Source organism: Pleurotus ostreatus (assembly GCF_014466165.1).
Source record: "Pleurotus ostreatus strain PC9 chromosome Unknown scaffold_10, whole genome shotgun sequence".
NCBI classification, from domain to species: domain Eukaryota; kingdom Fungi; phylum Basidiomycota; class Agaricomycetes; order Agaricales; family Pleurotaceae; genus Pleurotus; species Pleurotus ostreatus.
In genome coordinates this window covers 533,548-548,101 of record NW_023503165.1, presented here as the reverse complement: position 1 = coordinate 548,101, position 14,554 = coordinate 533,548, and the positions used below count along the sequence as shown (strand labels likewise).

The following is a 14,554-nucleotide window of genomic DNA, read 5'->3' as shown; positions in this document are numbered from 1 at the left end:
TCAAATTCAGCATGCGAAGGAAGAAGTTACCTAACGCTTAGACACACTCAAAGCAAGATCTTGAAAGAGCAATTGCTGCTGCCAACCGCACTACCCTTTCGTCTAACATTCAATTTAAGTGGCAATCAACGGTGCTCATGCCGAAGGAACTACGTACCCTTCCTTTTGAAGCAATTCGCTGCCCGGATTAGCCAAATTCTGCCTGCTGATTAACCTCAGCACACGTGCTTAGCGAAGGAAGTAGGAGTTGCGTTGAACGCATTGGTATGACAAGGTCTTAGAGTAGCAAGCACTCTGAGTTCTACTGTACTATCAATTAAGCTGAGACCTACATACAGACCCTAGGCTCCATTAGTACCAGATCTCCACACGAAACATTTCCTTCCGTTACAAAGCCCGAGGTAATTCACACTTAGAAACTTTGCGGAGCTTGTATGTATCAATATTGCTTATTGCTAAAAGTTTATGTTTATGTTGACTATATACTTGTCTTCTACTACATCCTGGTGTAGCGGCGTAGCGCGAGATAGAGACAATAGGGCAATAGTGTGATGACTAGTGACTGGTCGTGAGCGGATTGATCATAGAGAATAGAGGCACAAATAGGAGATACAGAAAACATAAAGGTCAAGAAGTATAACGAAGGGAAGTACACTTGCGATGAAAGACAACGACTTCCTTCCGGCCGCGACCGCCGGCAGCACAGGGTGGTGGAACAACACAAGCAGACCGTAAGCGGGTCATCATATAGAATGAAATGGTGTAACAGGGAGACAGTGAAACGGTGAGACGATGGAGAACAAATTAATCCAGCGTGATCTTCATCTGCTCGAGTGGTATTGGCACGAAGTTGTCGAGGAAGATGGACCGGGAGTTGAGCTCTGGCTCGCAGTGTGGAGGAACAAGTTGATGCATCAGATCCGGGCGGACAGACAGTTCTGTGCGAGGCGACAGGTGAGTTTGAGATGATGGGGGTTTCGGTATTTACTTACCTTCGCGGGTGAAGTTGAATAATGGAGGGAACTCTTTGCCGTTGGGCATCCTCGCACCCTCTTGGCGCAGCTCATCGAAGAACGGGTGAACCATGGCCTCGACAGAGGTCAGCCGTGCGCCGGGTGTGTACTCTAAGACCTTAGACACAAGGTCGATCGCTTCGGGAGCTGTTCGCGGCCGGAACACCTGTCAACGCAAGCGACATATCAACAAAATGACATCATAATGCAAAGAGTTCGCATGGGCGCGTAAGGAAATTTAATCGTACCTTGGAGAAGGGGTGGGGTTTGATCTGGGGAAATTTGTGTTCCATGTAGTTGGGGTTCATGGTCTTGATTTGGTCGCGGGAGGGTGTGCCCAGGACCTTGATGATTTCTACTAACTGGTCGATGCCGCTCTCGCCAGGGAACAAGGGTTGGCCGAGCATCAGCTCTGCCATGACACACCCAGTTGACCAGATATCTAATCGGTATACGAGTAAGCACGGATGAGCGAGAAAAGCATGAAAGTGAAATAAACGTACCAATGTTTGTGGTGTAATTGGTAGCGCCGAATATAAGTTCCGGAGCGCGGTAGTATCTCGAACAGATGTAGCTGACATTGGGCTCTCCCGCTACGAGAATCTTGGCTGAGCCAAAATCGCAGAGCTTGAGGACGCCGGTAGCGGGGTTGAGCAAGAGATTTTGGGGCTTAATGTCTCTGTGGCAGATGCCGACGGAGTGAATGTAGGCGAGTGAGCGGAGGAGTTGGTACATGTAGAGTTTGATTTGGAGCATGGGCATGGGCTGTTTAAGCTTGGCGTAATGGCGGCTCGCACGGTAGACGGTCTCTGGGACGTATTCGAGCATAAGGTTCAGGTAGACTTCGTCTTTCTGGAAGAGAAGAGTGTGGTGGTATCAGGATGCGTCATACGAAGAAACCGGAACTCACCTTGTCGCCATTCGAGTAGAAGAATGCTCGTAGGTCAACAACGTTCGGATGGGAGACGAGTCTCATGATTTGGAGTTCGCGATTCTGGTTCATATTGAGCACCAGAGGCTACATGGGTAGGCTAGACGGTGACTGACCTTGAAACGTTTGTCCTGCAAAACCTTTTTGATTGCTATCTCGTCGCCATCGTTCGCCGAGCCGACGATCTTTGCAGAAAAGACGACACCGAAAGAGCCGTTTCCGACGACTTTACAGTTGCTGTATGATATCTCCCGTGTCTCGCCAGTCTTGCCATCGGAGGCAATAACTTTGACAACCTTGTGGGGATCGTCTATGGCTGCGCAGAGAACATTGCGTCCAGAAACGAAGAAATCGATGGCGTGTGATGCATGAGATGGCGAGGTTTGGGTGCAGGCCAGGACGCGGTGGATCATTGCCAAAGTAGCATTTGATTTGGGAGAATTCGGGGGAGTGTGAGCGTTGCGATCTGGATGTGAGAGGGGGAGCACGTACGAGAAATCTTTATACCGTTAATGGGCCCGTGAGTCGACATCAAGTCTTGCAATTATGGGGAAGAGAACAGGCCTGTCCGTCGCAGGCGCTGCGTTCCACCTCTTCCCACGCTTCTCCTGTCACAACCCGTCACGCGCATGTCCTCGAGCTCATCAAAGTGACTTTGAACCAGCAGCGCTACTACAATCATTACTGAACTCCTTGGCTGCTGCACGAAGAAAACACAATCCTTCTCCCGGGTTTCTATCCGACACGCCCAAGCACGGTCTCAGGGATACTGAAGCCGTGCCATCCCCGAACTTTGACCGAGTTCTCTCAGTGCCGATGCTGGTGTCTCTGCACCGGGATGGACGCGCACCAGTGATTTTGCAACGGATGGAGAAACCGGCCTGAACGCACACCAAAGGCGAACTCTGCACCAACAATGCCGACAATTGCCAAGTCTCACGATCCACGTTATCGCCCGGTCCGCTCACTAATCTCATCACATCAGCACCAAACCACCCAACTCCTCTTAAACTCCTTGTCTCTTCACTTCCATCTCCATCCCATCGTCGAATATCCTCGCACTCTGCAACAATGGCAACGTATGTTCAGTACTTTGCCAGTCTACGCCGTAGCGCTGATCATGTTCCGCGATAGTGGTGATATTGGTCTGATCGGCTTGGCCGTCATGGTATGTCCATCTGCCCGGGGTACCACTATTCCTCGCGCTGAAGCGCGGCGCCAAAGGGTCAAAATCTGATCCTCAACATGAACGACAAAGGCTTCACTGTCGTTGCCTACAACCGTACCACCTCAAAGGTTGACAACTTCCTCGCGAACGAGGCCAAAGGTACGCCGATCCCAAAGCCGTTGTTACACGATCACCGAATTTGCATAGGTACCAAGGTGCAAGGTGCTTGGTCTATCCAAGAGCTCTGCGCGAAGCTCAAGACGCCGCGGAAAATCATTCTCTTGGTCAAGGCGGGCCAGGCCGTCGATGACTTCATCGCCCAGCTAGAGCCTTACCTTGAGCCGGGTGACATCGTCATTGACGGCGGTAACTCGCACTACCCCGACTCTATCCGCCGTACCAAGGAACTCGAGTCCAAGGGCTTCCTCTTTGTCGGCTCTGGCGTCTCCGGTGGTGAAGAGGGCGCCCGCAATGGTCCATCGCTCATGCCCGGTGGTTCAACCGCTGCGTGGCCAGCCATCAAGGAAATCTTCCAGAAGACCGCAGCTCAGGCATACGGCGAGCCGTGTTGTGACTGGGTGGGCGAGACCGGCTCCGGGCACTACGTCAAAATGGTACACAACGGTATGCATTTCATTTCATGTCACACAGCCCATCTGCGCGTTGTAACTCACACTTACCTCGATCAGGCATTGAATATGGTGACATGCAACTGATCGCCGAAGCGTACGATATTCTGAAGCGCGGTCTTGGGCTCCATGAGGATGAGATCGCTGATATCTTCTTGAAGTGGAACAAGGGCGTCCTCGACTCGTTCCTCATCGACATCACCGCCAACATCCTCAAATTCAAAGACGACGATGGCGAACCCGTTGTCACCAAGATCCTCGATAAGGCCGGTCAGAAAGGTACCGGTAAATGGACCGCCATCGCCGCGCTGGATGCCGGTACTCCCGGTGAGTGTAATCTGTCCCGTTACTGGACGGTAAACCCATGTCTTGTTTTATTCAGTTACTCTCATCGGAGAGGCTGTTTTCGCCCGTTGTTTGTCGGCTATCAAGGAGGAGCGTGTACGCGCCAGTAAAGTTATCGCTGGCCCGCAGAAAGAGCCATTCCGCGGCGACAAGCAGCTGTTCATCGATGATCTCGAACAGGCCCTTTACGCTTCCAAGATCATATCCTATACCCAAGGATTCATGCTCATGAGAGAGACTGCAAAGGAGGTATGTCGTTCCTACTACCCCCTGTAATGATCAATGACCAATCACTCATCAACATCTCACTAGCTCGGTTGGAACTTGAACTACGCTGGCATCGCCAGTATGTGGCGAGGGGGTTGCATTATCAAGGTCCGCGACGTTGTGCATATTCTGCCCGCGATTATTGATACGTATTGAATTCAGAGCGTCTTCTTGAGCGACATCACCGCCGCATACCGAAAGGACCCGAAATTGGAATCCCTACTCTTCGACGACTTCTTCAACAAAGGTACTCATTAACCTCCTTTGTCCGTGATCCGTATACTGATGCGTGCGACGATTAGCCGTGCACACGGCGCAACCCGGATGGCGACGAGTAATTGCTCAGGCCGTCCTATGGGGCATTCCTACGCCTGCATTCAGCACTGCCCTCGCCTTCTTTGACGGATACAGGAGCGAAATCGTCCCCGCCAATCTTCTCCAGGGTCAGGTACGCGTGCTGTCGTACTCACAGTTGTGGATCCTCTCTAAACACCTTTTCAAAAGCGTGACTACTTCGGTGCCCATACGTTCCGTGTGCTCCCAGGAAAGGAGAACGACAAGTTCAAGACTGGACAAGATATTCGTAAGTGTTTTCTTCGGGATGTCGCTGCCGTTGACGACTTCGTGGCTCATGCTTGAGTGTGTAGATGTGAATTGGACTGGGCGTGGTGGAAATGTTTCTGCCTCAACGTACATCGCTTGATTGTGCCAGCGTGAATCATATAAATGGGGAAATGATGTCATATTCAAATTTTAGACAAGTTTCAGGCCCGTGACTTCGTCACGCATGGGACTCAGGCTTTCATGATAGATATTCATTTTTACCATAGGTTCACGGCCCGTTACGCGTCACAGCACATGTTCACCCAAGAAGAGGTTCACAAACCCGTGTAACACATTACACTGTAAGGTTGAGGTTCATGTTCACTGGGATTTTGGGGTTAGTGAGGGTGTTTATGGCCACTTTAGACTACTGTTATGATGTTCAATGAAAACTGAAGTTATATTAGACACTTTAGAGCCCTCAAATTTGCCTGAGATAATTTATTTGATTTTTTAGCCATTTTCCGGAAATATGTTACTAAGCCCCTAAGAGGTTCACTCGCCAGTGTTACCTGTTACAAACACCCACCGAGGTTCAGTTCACACATGACCGTTATGTGTTAAGTAATGCAGAAAACTCAAATCAGGGACTGTGGCTTTGGGATACATATATGAATCCCATTCATTGGATACATCTTAAAATCTTGTTGATGTCCCGTGTCTTTAGTGCATGACAATCCCTTCCACCCTCCACTATTCCCCTGTTCTAGTGCTCCCATTGAATTAGGGGTGGTGTTCACTTCATTTATCACACAATTTTCCTCAGATTTATAGTTAAGAATAACATAAAAGGACATGGAATAAAACTCTGCTCTGCTTAAATTGGATGTATTTTGAGCGGTAAGTGTGTCTCATAGAAAAAAGGGGTTGGGAGTCACTGGGGCAGAGTTTGTAGGTAAATACTATTTTTCATAATCCCTCATCTTTACTATACATCTAATCTGCTAACCACTCACTTTGCCTGGAAATATTACATGAAAGCTTCAGCTAACATACATATCTACCCTTCATGCCCCTAAATTGCTCTAAGGGATATCAGTCATTGTTATCAACAATGGTCAGAGTGTTCCCCAGTATTATTCCAAACCACTGTGACAGCTTTTGCTATGCAGCCCCTGGCAACTGACCATGGCCCGTTACAACTAAGCTACCCTAAGGGCTGATACATGCTATACAGTCCTGATGTTTACCTGTTCTATTTGCTCAGTAACACTTTCATGGAACTTGGAGATTTGGAGATTTGGGAACTCAGAAAAGAGTCCAACATACTTGCATCCTCTCAAAATTGCACAGCTTCATAATAGGGGATGTCAGAGTTGGTGTAACAGTCAAAACAAAATGGTCAAAACATTATGATTCCACCAATACAAAGGATTCAGCTCTGACACCCCAATAATGCAACCGTGTTATAGGCGCATCCAGGAGGCCCCTTAGGGGCTACTAACGGGTGTTCCGGCTACGGACTCAGGCTGCGCATACACACGGCTACATGGACATGTCACGGACTTTGGACTTGTAAATATTTGAGCATGCTGTACTTATTCCTACCGGACTCATTGCTGTTTCATGAACGCGCAGATGCCGCATGTTCCCCAGTATATATTTCCTGTACCGTACATGCAGTTACCTTTAGTTTGAATATTAGTTCCTTTCCGTACTCGCACCTCCGCCTCTACTGAGGTCTCTCCTTCGCATCCCTCGCCTCCACCCGTACCCTTGGTACCCGTGTAGGACCTCCTCTGGAAATACAGGGCATGCAAGAGTGTGGGAGGCGCAGCCAGTAGCTGAAGCCAAGGCCGTACGTCCTTGCTCCCTCATTTCCCCCCTGCGCCTCTATGTGGAACTGCACACCTGCAGTCCATGCATCCCGAGTCCCTCTGCAAGTGTGGCTCTTAACAAACCGAAACAAAAGAATAAGCACTAATTCCAGCTTAGGGGCAGGCTTGTTAGTCCATAGCATACCATACGGTATAATTCAAAAGTAAATAGATTTATGTAAGCTGTGGCTGAAAGCAATAACAATGTGACATCCACGGTGGTGTAGATTGGTGACTCAGTGAGTATGTATACAGGCCAGATATGATATACGGTGAAAACAAATGGAACAACAAAGACCTGCTTGCCACAGTGCATTCTTCAAAAGTTCATTCTCTGCAGTAACAGTTTCAGGTGGCAAACAGCTTGGGGAACTCAGCATATCTGGTGTAGTGTTTTGACCGTTTTGTTTCAACCATTACACTAACTCTGACATCCTCTAATCATGCAATTGTTACATTGTAAAACCTCCCAATTGTACTACCACAAAATCATAGTTAAGTTGTAAGTCACTCTGATAGGTTTACTGTACAGATGTGTAAATGGGTACTGAATATTCTCATCTAACTTCCAACTTCCTCCCCTCTCCTCCATACTCCCTTTCTCTTTCTTCCACAGCCTTCTGGTGTACCCTTACTAATCCTGGCCACTGTTCTGATCTTGATAACATATGTCTATCTAAAAGATTCATATTCAATAGATTAGTAGACTTTTCACCCTGATTTACATTGAGAGGCATTGGTTGTCATTGTTAATGCTTGTCAGAGCACTCCCCATGGTTATCTACAGCCACTGTGTCCCAGAACCCTCATTTAGTAAGCACCCCTACCAACACTCTGTATTCAATACAGTAAATCTGCCATGAAACTTGCATGCAGGCAAGGACATTTCTCAGGTATGCTAATCCCTTCTTATTAGTCATATCTCTTACTTGTAGTCCTGTTTAGCTTAGTTTGCTACTCCCATAGGTACAGATTTGGGGCTAAAAAATAGTAACCAAGATACCTCAAAGTTCAATCTCAGACATTAATTACAGCTGTAGATAAATGATCAAAGCTCCAATTGAATGCTAACTGCATATGTTAAACTTTAGGCTATTATAGTCTGATTAGAAGCTTGTAGAAGCGTCCTAATGCACTCTAATTGCCTTGGTAACAATCACTAATGATGTTGATGCAATCAATCAATAATATGTAATGATTTGCGCTCTATTGACTCTTTGTGTCTATTACTCTAGACATGTAAGGAAAATGACCATCCTAGGTTCCCACGGGTACTGTTCTGCGCGAGGCGTGAAGATTGGTGTCCACTAAATCGCGTCCGAATTTGATTAGCTCCGGAGCAGCTTGGGAACATGCCAGACATCATTCTAATGATGGCTCCATGTTTCATTTTCGCTCCTTTTGCTTCCCTGCTGAGACCGAGGCGTTCCGGTGCCTGTTCCGGCGGTCACAATAGAGGTCAACAGACCTACTAATGGGGCGCTGAACGTGGGAACGTTGCATTGACCGTGGGAGTCGTGCGCTTGTAATATATGTACAGATTGCTAAACAGTGCTTGCGCACTTTTAGCAATCCTGTCAACACCAGTCATCCCATGATGACCTGGGTCGTTCCCATGGGTGTTGGCAGTGTCTATGGGTGGTCCCCAATGCGTGGGAACCGGGCGCTTAGTATAGCGCAACTTTGTTATACATTTGTACAACAAGTGTGCACATCACTTCAACACAACCCCCTGATGCAACACTTGGTGGACCCACGTATTGGGGCACCCACAAACAACCCCCTGGCCCAATACGTCCTCCTATCCCACCAATCCCATCATCTCCCTCAACTTTTCCACTTGTGGTTTGGCCAGTGCTTTGGTGAGCAGGTCTGCCGGCATTTCCTCTGTTTGAAGATAGACTGGCTGGATGCGCTTGCAATCAACTTGATCGCGTAACCAAAAGAAGCTCAAGTCGAGTTGCTTCATTCTGCCATGGTGTTCGGGGTTCTTTGCCACTCTAATCGCTGACTGGTTGTCCATGTAGAGCGTGGATGGCGAAGTTGGCTTGTAACCAATTTCCGAGAGGAGGTTCTTCATCCAGCATATTTCTTTACCAGCAGCAACCCCAGCAACATACTCGGCTTCAGTGGTTGACAGAACAACCATCTGTTGCGCTTTACTGCTCCAGCAGACCGCTCCCAGCCCAATCTTAACCAAGTAACCACTTGTAGACCGCCCTGTCCCTTTATCACCGCCGTAGTCTGCATCACTGTATGTGACGAAGATTTCATCTCCTATGGCGGGATCAGGTCCATATACCAACTTCATATCCATCGTGCCCTTCACATAGCGTAGCAGGTGCTTTACAGCCTTCCAGTGGATCATGCCTGGGTTCGAGTTGAACCTAGCCAGTGCACTCGCAGCAAAGGCTATATCAGGCCGGGACATTGTAGCCAAGTACAATAAGGAGCCAACAGCACTCATGTAGGGGATATCCACCATCTCTTGTGCCTCTTCATATGTTTTGGGACAGTCATCTGTGGTCAACTTCATACCTGGAGCCATGGGAGTCCCCACTGGTTTGCAATCAGACATATTAAACTGTGCAAGCTTATTGACAATGTACTGACGCTGCGAGATGTAGAGTTTGTGGTTGTCCCAGTCTCGTGTTATTTCCATGCCCAGCAGATACGAAGTCTCCCCCAAGTCCCGCAACTTGAAATGCTTTTCCAGCTCAATCACAAACTTGTCAAGAGCCTCCTTTGATTTCGAAACAAGAGTGATATCATCCACCCACACTGGGACTATGATTCTGACAGTGCCATCATCATAGATGTAGAGCGAGGGGTCAGAGTAAATCTTCTTGAAGCCCATTGAATGTAGTGCTTCACCCAGCTTCTCACTCCACAACCGAGGTGACTGCTTCAACCCATACAGAGACTTGTTCAATTTACAGACTATCCTTCCTTGACCCTTGGTTACACCTTGCTTAAATCCCTCAGGCTGCTCCATATACACCTCAGCATCAATATCACTGTTTATGAATGCCTGTGAAATGTCAACTGAGCGCAAGTGCAGATCATCTCTAGCAGCTAGAGCGAGCACAGTCCTGATGGTAGCGTGTCTCGATGGCGAAGCAAAGGTCTCATTATAGTCAAATCCGGGCCGTTGACTAAATCCTTTAGCAACAATCCGGCCCTTGAACCGTTCAATGCTTCCGTCTGCATGATACTTGACCCGAAAGACCCATCTGACTCCAATTGCCACTTTTCCTTCTGGCAAAGGTTCCAGTGTCCAAGTCCCATTAGCAAGCAGCATGTTGTATTCAGCTAGTGCAGCCTCATGCCATTGTGCAGCGTGGGGCGACCTCATTGCCTGAGCATAAGTCTCTGGCTCTACTAACTTGCCAACAGGACCAGCCTCCAAAGCTTCTTCTTCAGACTGTGAATCATCATCATCTAAAGCAGGAGTTGGATCTCGCATTTCCCAGACGTCCGGAGTTGCCTCCCTGGCCTTTGGAGGTGCAGCAGGAACCTTCCACCATTCCCCTGGAGGTCTGATGTCGCGTTTTGGTCTTCTTACAGCCACTGGTCTATCATCGACTTCCGCTTCATCATCACTATCATCCACACGAGGTGCAGCTCTTCTGCGACGAGGACGAGGTGGGGGAGTCTCTTCTGGCTCTGGTGTCTCATTATCATCCTGTTGCGCTTCACCCTCCACCTGTTCTTCTTCTTTCACATTATCATCATCAACAGTGTCATCCTCACTGCTATTGTCCTCATCGTCATTATCAACTGCAGGCAAGTCGATGACCCTTTGCTGAGCATTGTCTTTGTCCTTGGATGTTGCCTCTGGTGCGCTCTGCTGACTGGTTTTCGGAGGAGCTGGTTCTGAGAGGTCGTGCTCATCAATGCCCTTCAGAAGTTGGCCACTGTAAGTGTAGCGCTCATCAAAATCTGCGCGTTCACAGATGATGACCTTCTTCGTCTTTGGATTGTAGAATTTCCAACCCTTGTACCCATCAGGATACCCAATGAATATGCACTTCTCCATATGCGAACCCAAATGCTCCCTCTTGTCCTTCTGGACATGCACATAAGCAACACATCCCCATACCCGCAAATGCCCAACATCAGGTTTTCGTCTATGCCACACCTCATATGGCGTAGCATGAGCTACTGAAGACGTAATGCATCGGTTCAAGACATGAACAAGTGCAGCCAAACACTCAGCCCAAAAGGCCTTTGACAATCCAGCCTCATCCAGCATTGCAGTGATCCGTTCACTAAGCAGTCTGTTTGCACGCTCAGCCACTCCATTCTGCTGTGGTCTGTTTCGCACTGAGAACTGCCTTTCTATACCATGCTCCTCCAAATACTTGTCAAACTCCTTGCTCATGAATTCACCACCCTGGTCGCATCTGAAGACTTTGATATGTTTGCCAGTCTGGTTCTCAGCCCATGCTTTGAACCGCTTAAATGCAGCAAAGACTTCGCTCTTCAGCTTCAGTGGAACCACCACCTTCAGCTTGGAGTAGTCATCAATGAATGTGACCCAATACTTCTGACCAGAGTGGGAATCAATGCCAACATAGTGAACATCAGAGTGTACCAATGCCAACAGCTCATCAGCTCTGTTGGATGACGAAGGAAATGGATTTGCATGCATCTTCCCAGTTAGACAGGGAATACAAACAGGATCTGGCTTTGCAGAAGAGTCCAGTGTCAATCCAACCACCATTTCATCCTTAATCATCTGCTTAATTCCGTCATGGTGTTGGTGGCCAAGCCGTCTATGCCATAGAGTCAGATCCAAAGGCAGAGTGGATGCAACATGAACAAATTCTTTTGTGTCTACTGTACTACCATCTAAATAGCCTATACCAGCATCATTGATTGTAGCACAGAACAAAAGAACATCATTACGAACAAACTCCATTTTCTCCTTTGTGATATGAACATTAAAGCCTTTATTGCGAGTCAAGTACAAAACAGCAAGCAGATTATTGCACAATGCAGGAACATAGAGTACTCTAGTGATCTCCACATCTCTAACTTGTCTACCATTAACTACAGGTCTGAAGAGCACATTTCCGACGCCCTCACTATATACAATGGTGTGATCCGCTAGCCTAATTGGCACTCTATATGTGGTATAATTGCGAATCCATTCTTTGTGAGGTGTCATATGAGAAGTGGCCCCTGTATCTGTATTCCAATGGGTATCATTAGAAAATGCAGCACAAGCTTCATTCATAGAACGAGCACTTGCCTGACCAGCAAACTCCGTCGCAGCATCTGCCTTTTCCACTGCCACTTTGGCATTGCTCCCCCCTGATCCACTTTCTTTGTTGCTAGCAATGACCTTCTTCAATGCTTCACAATCCTTCTTCCAATGACCCTTGCCCTTGCAGAATGAGCAGGTGTCTGCATCAACTGTGGGGTGACCTCTGCCCTTTCCATTGTATGCCCCGCCCTTCTTTCCATAACCCTTGTGACTGGCTCTATTCGCTTGCTCAGTCTGGCGCTGACGATTAAGCTCTTCGCTTCGGAATGCTTGGAGTATAGTATCCTTGTCCAGCTTTTCCATTAGCAACAAAGAAGCTGACAAGTGCTTGTATTCATCAGGCAAAGCCCGAATCAATGCCATGCACTGTAGCTCTTCGTCTAACTGCTCAATGGTAAAGCCTGTTGGACGCAGATTTTGGATATTAGCCATTGCCTTGCTAATCCTGACTCCCAAATCGATGAGACCTTCGTTGTCCTCCTTGTGGATTGAGAACAGGTCGTCATAAGCATTGAAGCGTGCGCCGGGCTTCTTGGATAGGTGTGCCTTCTCTATGGCAGCCCACATTCCCACTGGATCATCCTCTAGACCTCGGAAATGAATCCTTTGGTCCGCCTCAACCAACAGGTAAATCTCCCCAGCAGCCTTTTCAGCTTTTGCCTCCCATTTGGTCAGCTCAGCCTTGTCTGAAGGTTTAGATTCCCTTCCAGACACTAGTCTCCACAGCCCCAGTCGCATCAGATAGGCCTTGGCTTCACCACACCACTCCTGATAGTTGGAGTTGGTCAGTGGCTTCACCTTGACCCCATTATCTGAGCTTGAACTAGTAGACATAGTGTTTCAATACAATTTATAGTCTTGTGTGACTGACAATTAACAGCTTAGAGTCCTGTGATGACTATCAATAACAGCTTAGAGTCCTGTAGTGACTATCAATAACAATGTTATAGTCTTGTTGTGACTTTCAATAAGCTCCAATAGGCCAAAATGCGAGATCAGTACTCAATGAGTCACTAGATCAATCACAATAAACCCCCAGTATAACAATAGGCAGCAATTCAATAATGCAGGAACAATCAATCAGTGTTGTCAAGTTAGAGCTCAGGGCCCATAACCTGTTAAACTTTAGGCTATTATAGTCTGATTAGAAGCTTGTAGAAGCGTCCTAATGCACTCTAATTGCCTTGGTAACAATCACTAATGATGTTGATGCAATCAATCAATAATATGTAATGATTTGCGCTCTATTGACTCTTTGTGTCTATTACTCTAGACATGTAAGGAAAATGACCATCCTAGGTTCCCACGGGTACTGTTCTGCGCGAGGCGTGAAGATTGGTGTCCACTAAATCGCGTCCGAATTTGATTAGCTCCGGAGCAGCTTGGGAACATGCCAGACATCATTCTAATGATGGCTCCATGTTTCATTTTCGCTCCTTTTGCTTCCCTGCTGAGACCGAGGCGTTCCGGTGCCTGTTCCGGCGGTCACAATAGAGGTCAACAGACCTACTAATGGGGCGCTGAACGTGGGAACGTTGCATTGACCGTGGGAGTCGTGCGCTTGTAATATATGTACAGATTGCTAAACAGTGCTTGCGCACTTTTAGCAATACTGTCAACACCAGTCATCCCATGATGACCTGGGTCGTTCCCATGGGTGTTGGCAGTGTCTATGGGTGGTCCCCAATGCGTGGGAACCGGGCGCTTAGTATAGCGCAACTTTGTTATACATTTGTACAACAAGTGTGCACATCACTTCAACAGAAAAGAGGCAGTTGGCAAAGGTGCTTCTGGAAAGGCTTGGGAATATTGAACTCGTGTGAACAGCAGCTGGCATCAGTGAACAACTGACCAATAAGAAGCTTGACGATCAGCTGGAAATCTACCGGGTTATTATCAAGGACAGCACCGTCCTGGCAAAGACCAATGTCCAGACAAAGTCGAAGAAGTTGGATGCTCTTAGGGACGCACTTGCTCGCCTTGCTGTAAAGGGTGACCCCGAGGCTTTGAAAACAACTGCCCTTGCAGAAGGGCTTCGAGATTTGGCTGTAGAGGGTGAAGCTGAGACCATGCTTGTTGTAAAGGACTGGGAGGAGCAGGTGGAAGCTGAAGATGATGATTTATGAGCTGTATAGAGTACAATTGCAGTGTATATCGTGAGTATGCGATGCTGGAAGTAAACCGACAATGTGCCAAAACTGTTGCCAGCTTTTGGGCGTCTATCAGCTGAGTCAGCGTCACACAAAATCGTGAGTGTTGCTCATCCCCACAAGTACATTGTCAAGCGAGCTTGAAACTCTCGATAGAGCGGCTGGCAAAATGTGTCACCGAGATCACCGTATGTGTTCCCAGGAGCTTTGCCGAGCTCGCAGCAGGCTGTCAATGTTACTGTGACAGCTATGTAAACCATAAGTCGATCAGATTTAACTTTATATTAAATCATCACATGTGTGACCTAAAAGTGTGATGCTGACATCATCTGAGTGATCGGAACCCCATCATGAGTTAC

At 47.8% G+C, this 14,554-nt stretch overlaps 3 protein-coding genes across 3 annotated transcripts; 2 read left to right on the top strand and 1 right to left on the bottom strand.

Moving 5' to 3' along the window:
- Nucleotides 1–804: 804 nt before the first annotated feature.
- Nucleotides 805–2,476, bottom strand: RIM11_2 (regulator of ime2; the record flags this gene model as incomplete). Its single annotated transcript, XM_036771569.1, has 7 exons — nt 805–938; nt 993–1,179; nt 1,262–1,455; nt 1,517–1,865; nt 1,924–2,007; nt 2,061–2,260; nt 2,437–2,476. 7 exons carry the CDS (start codon nt 2,474–2,476, stop codon nt 805–807), a joined length of 1,188 nt encoding a protein of 395 aa, XP_036626190.1.
- Nucleotides 2,477–3,025: 549 nt separating this feature from the next.
- Nucleotides 3,026–5,056, top strand: DOR14 (6-phosphogluconate dehydrogenase, decarboxylating; the record flags this gene model as incomplete). Its single annotated transcript, XM_036771568.1, has 10 exons — nt 3,026–3,112; nt 3,169–3,271; nt 3,320–3,736; nt 3,802–4,068; nt 4,124–4,335; nt 4,399–4,461; nt 4,516–4,600; nt 4,656–4,801; nt 4,858–4,936; nt 5,001–5,056. 10 exons carry the CDS (start codon nt 3,026–3,028, stop codon nt 5,054–5,056), a joined length of 1,515 nt encoding a protein of 504 aa, XP_036626189.1.
- Nucleotides 5,057–13,680: 8,624 nt separating this feature from the next.
- Nucleotides 13,681–14,171, top strand: PC9H_001921 (uncharacterized protein; the record flags this gene model as incomplete). Its single annotated transcript, XM_036771567.1, has 2 exons — nt 13,681–13,735; nt 13,873–14,171. 2 exons carry the CDS (start codon nt 13,681–13,683, stop codon nt 14,169–14,171), a joined length of 354 nt encoding a protein of 117 aa, XP_036626188.1.
- Nucleotides 14,172–14,554: the final 383 nt, after the last annotated feature.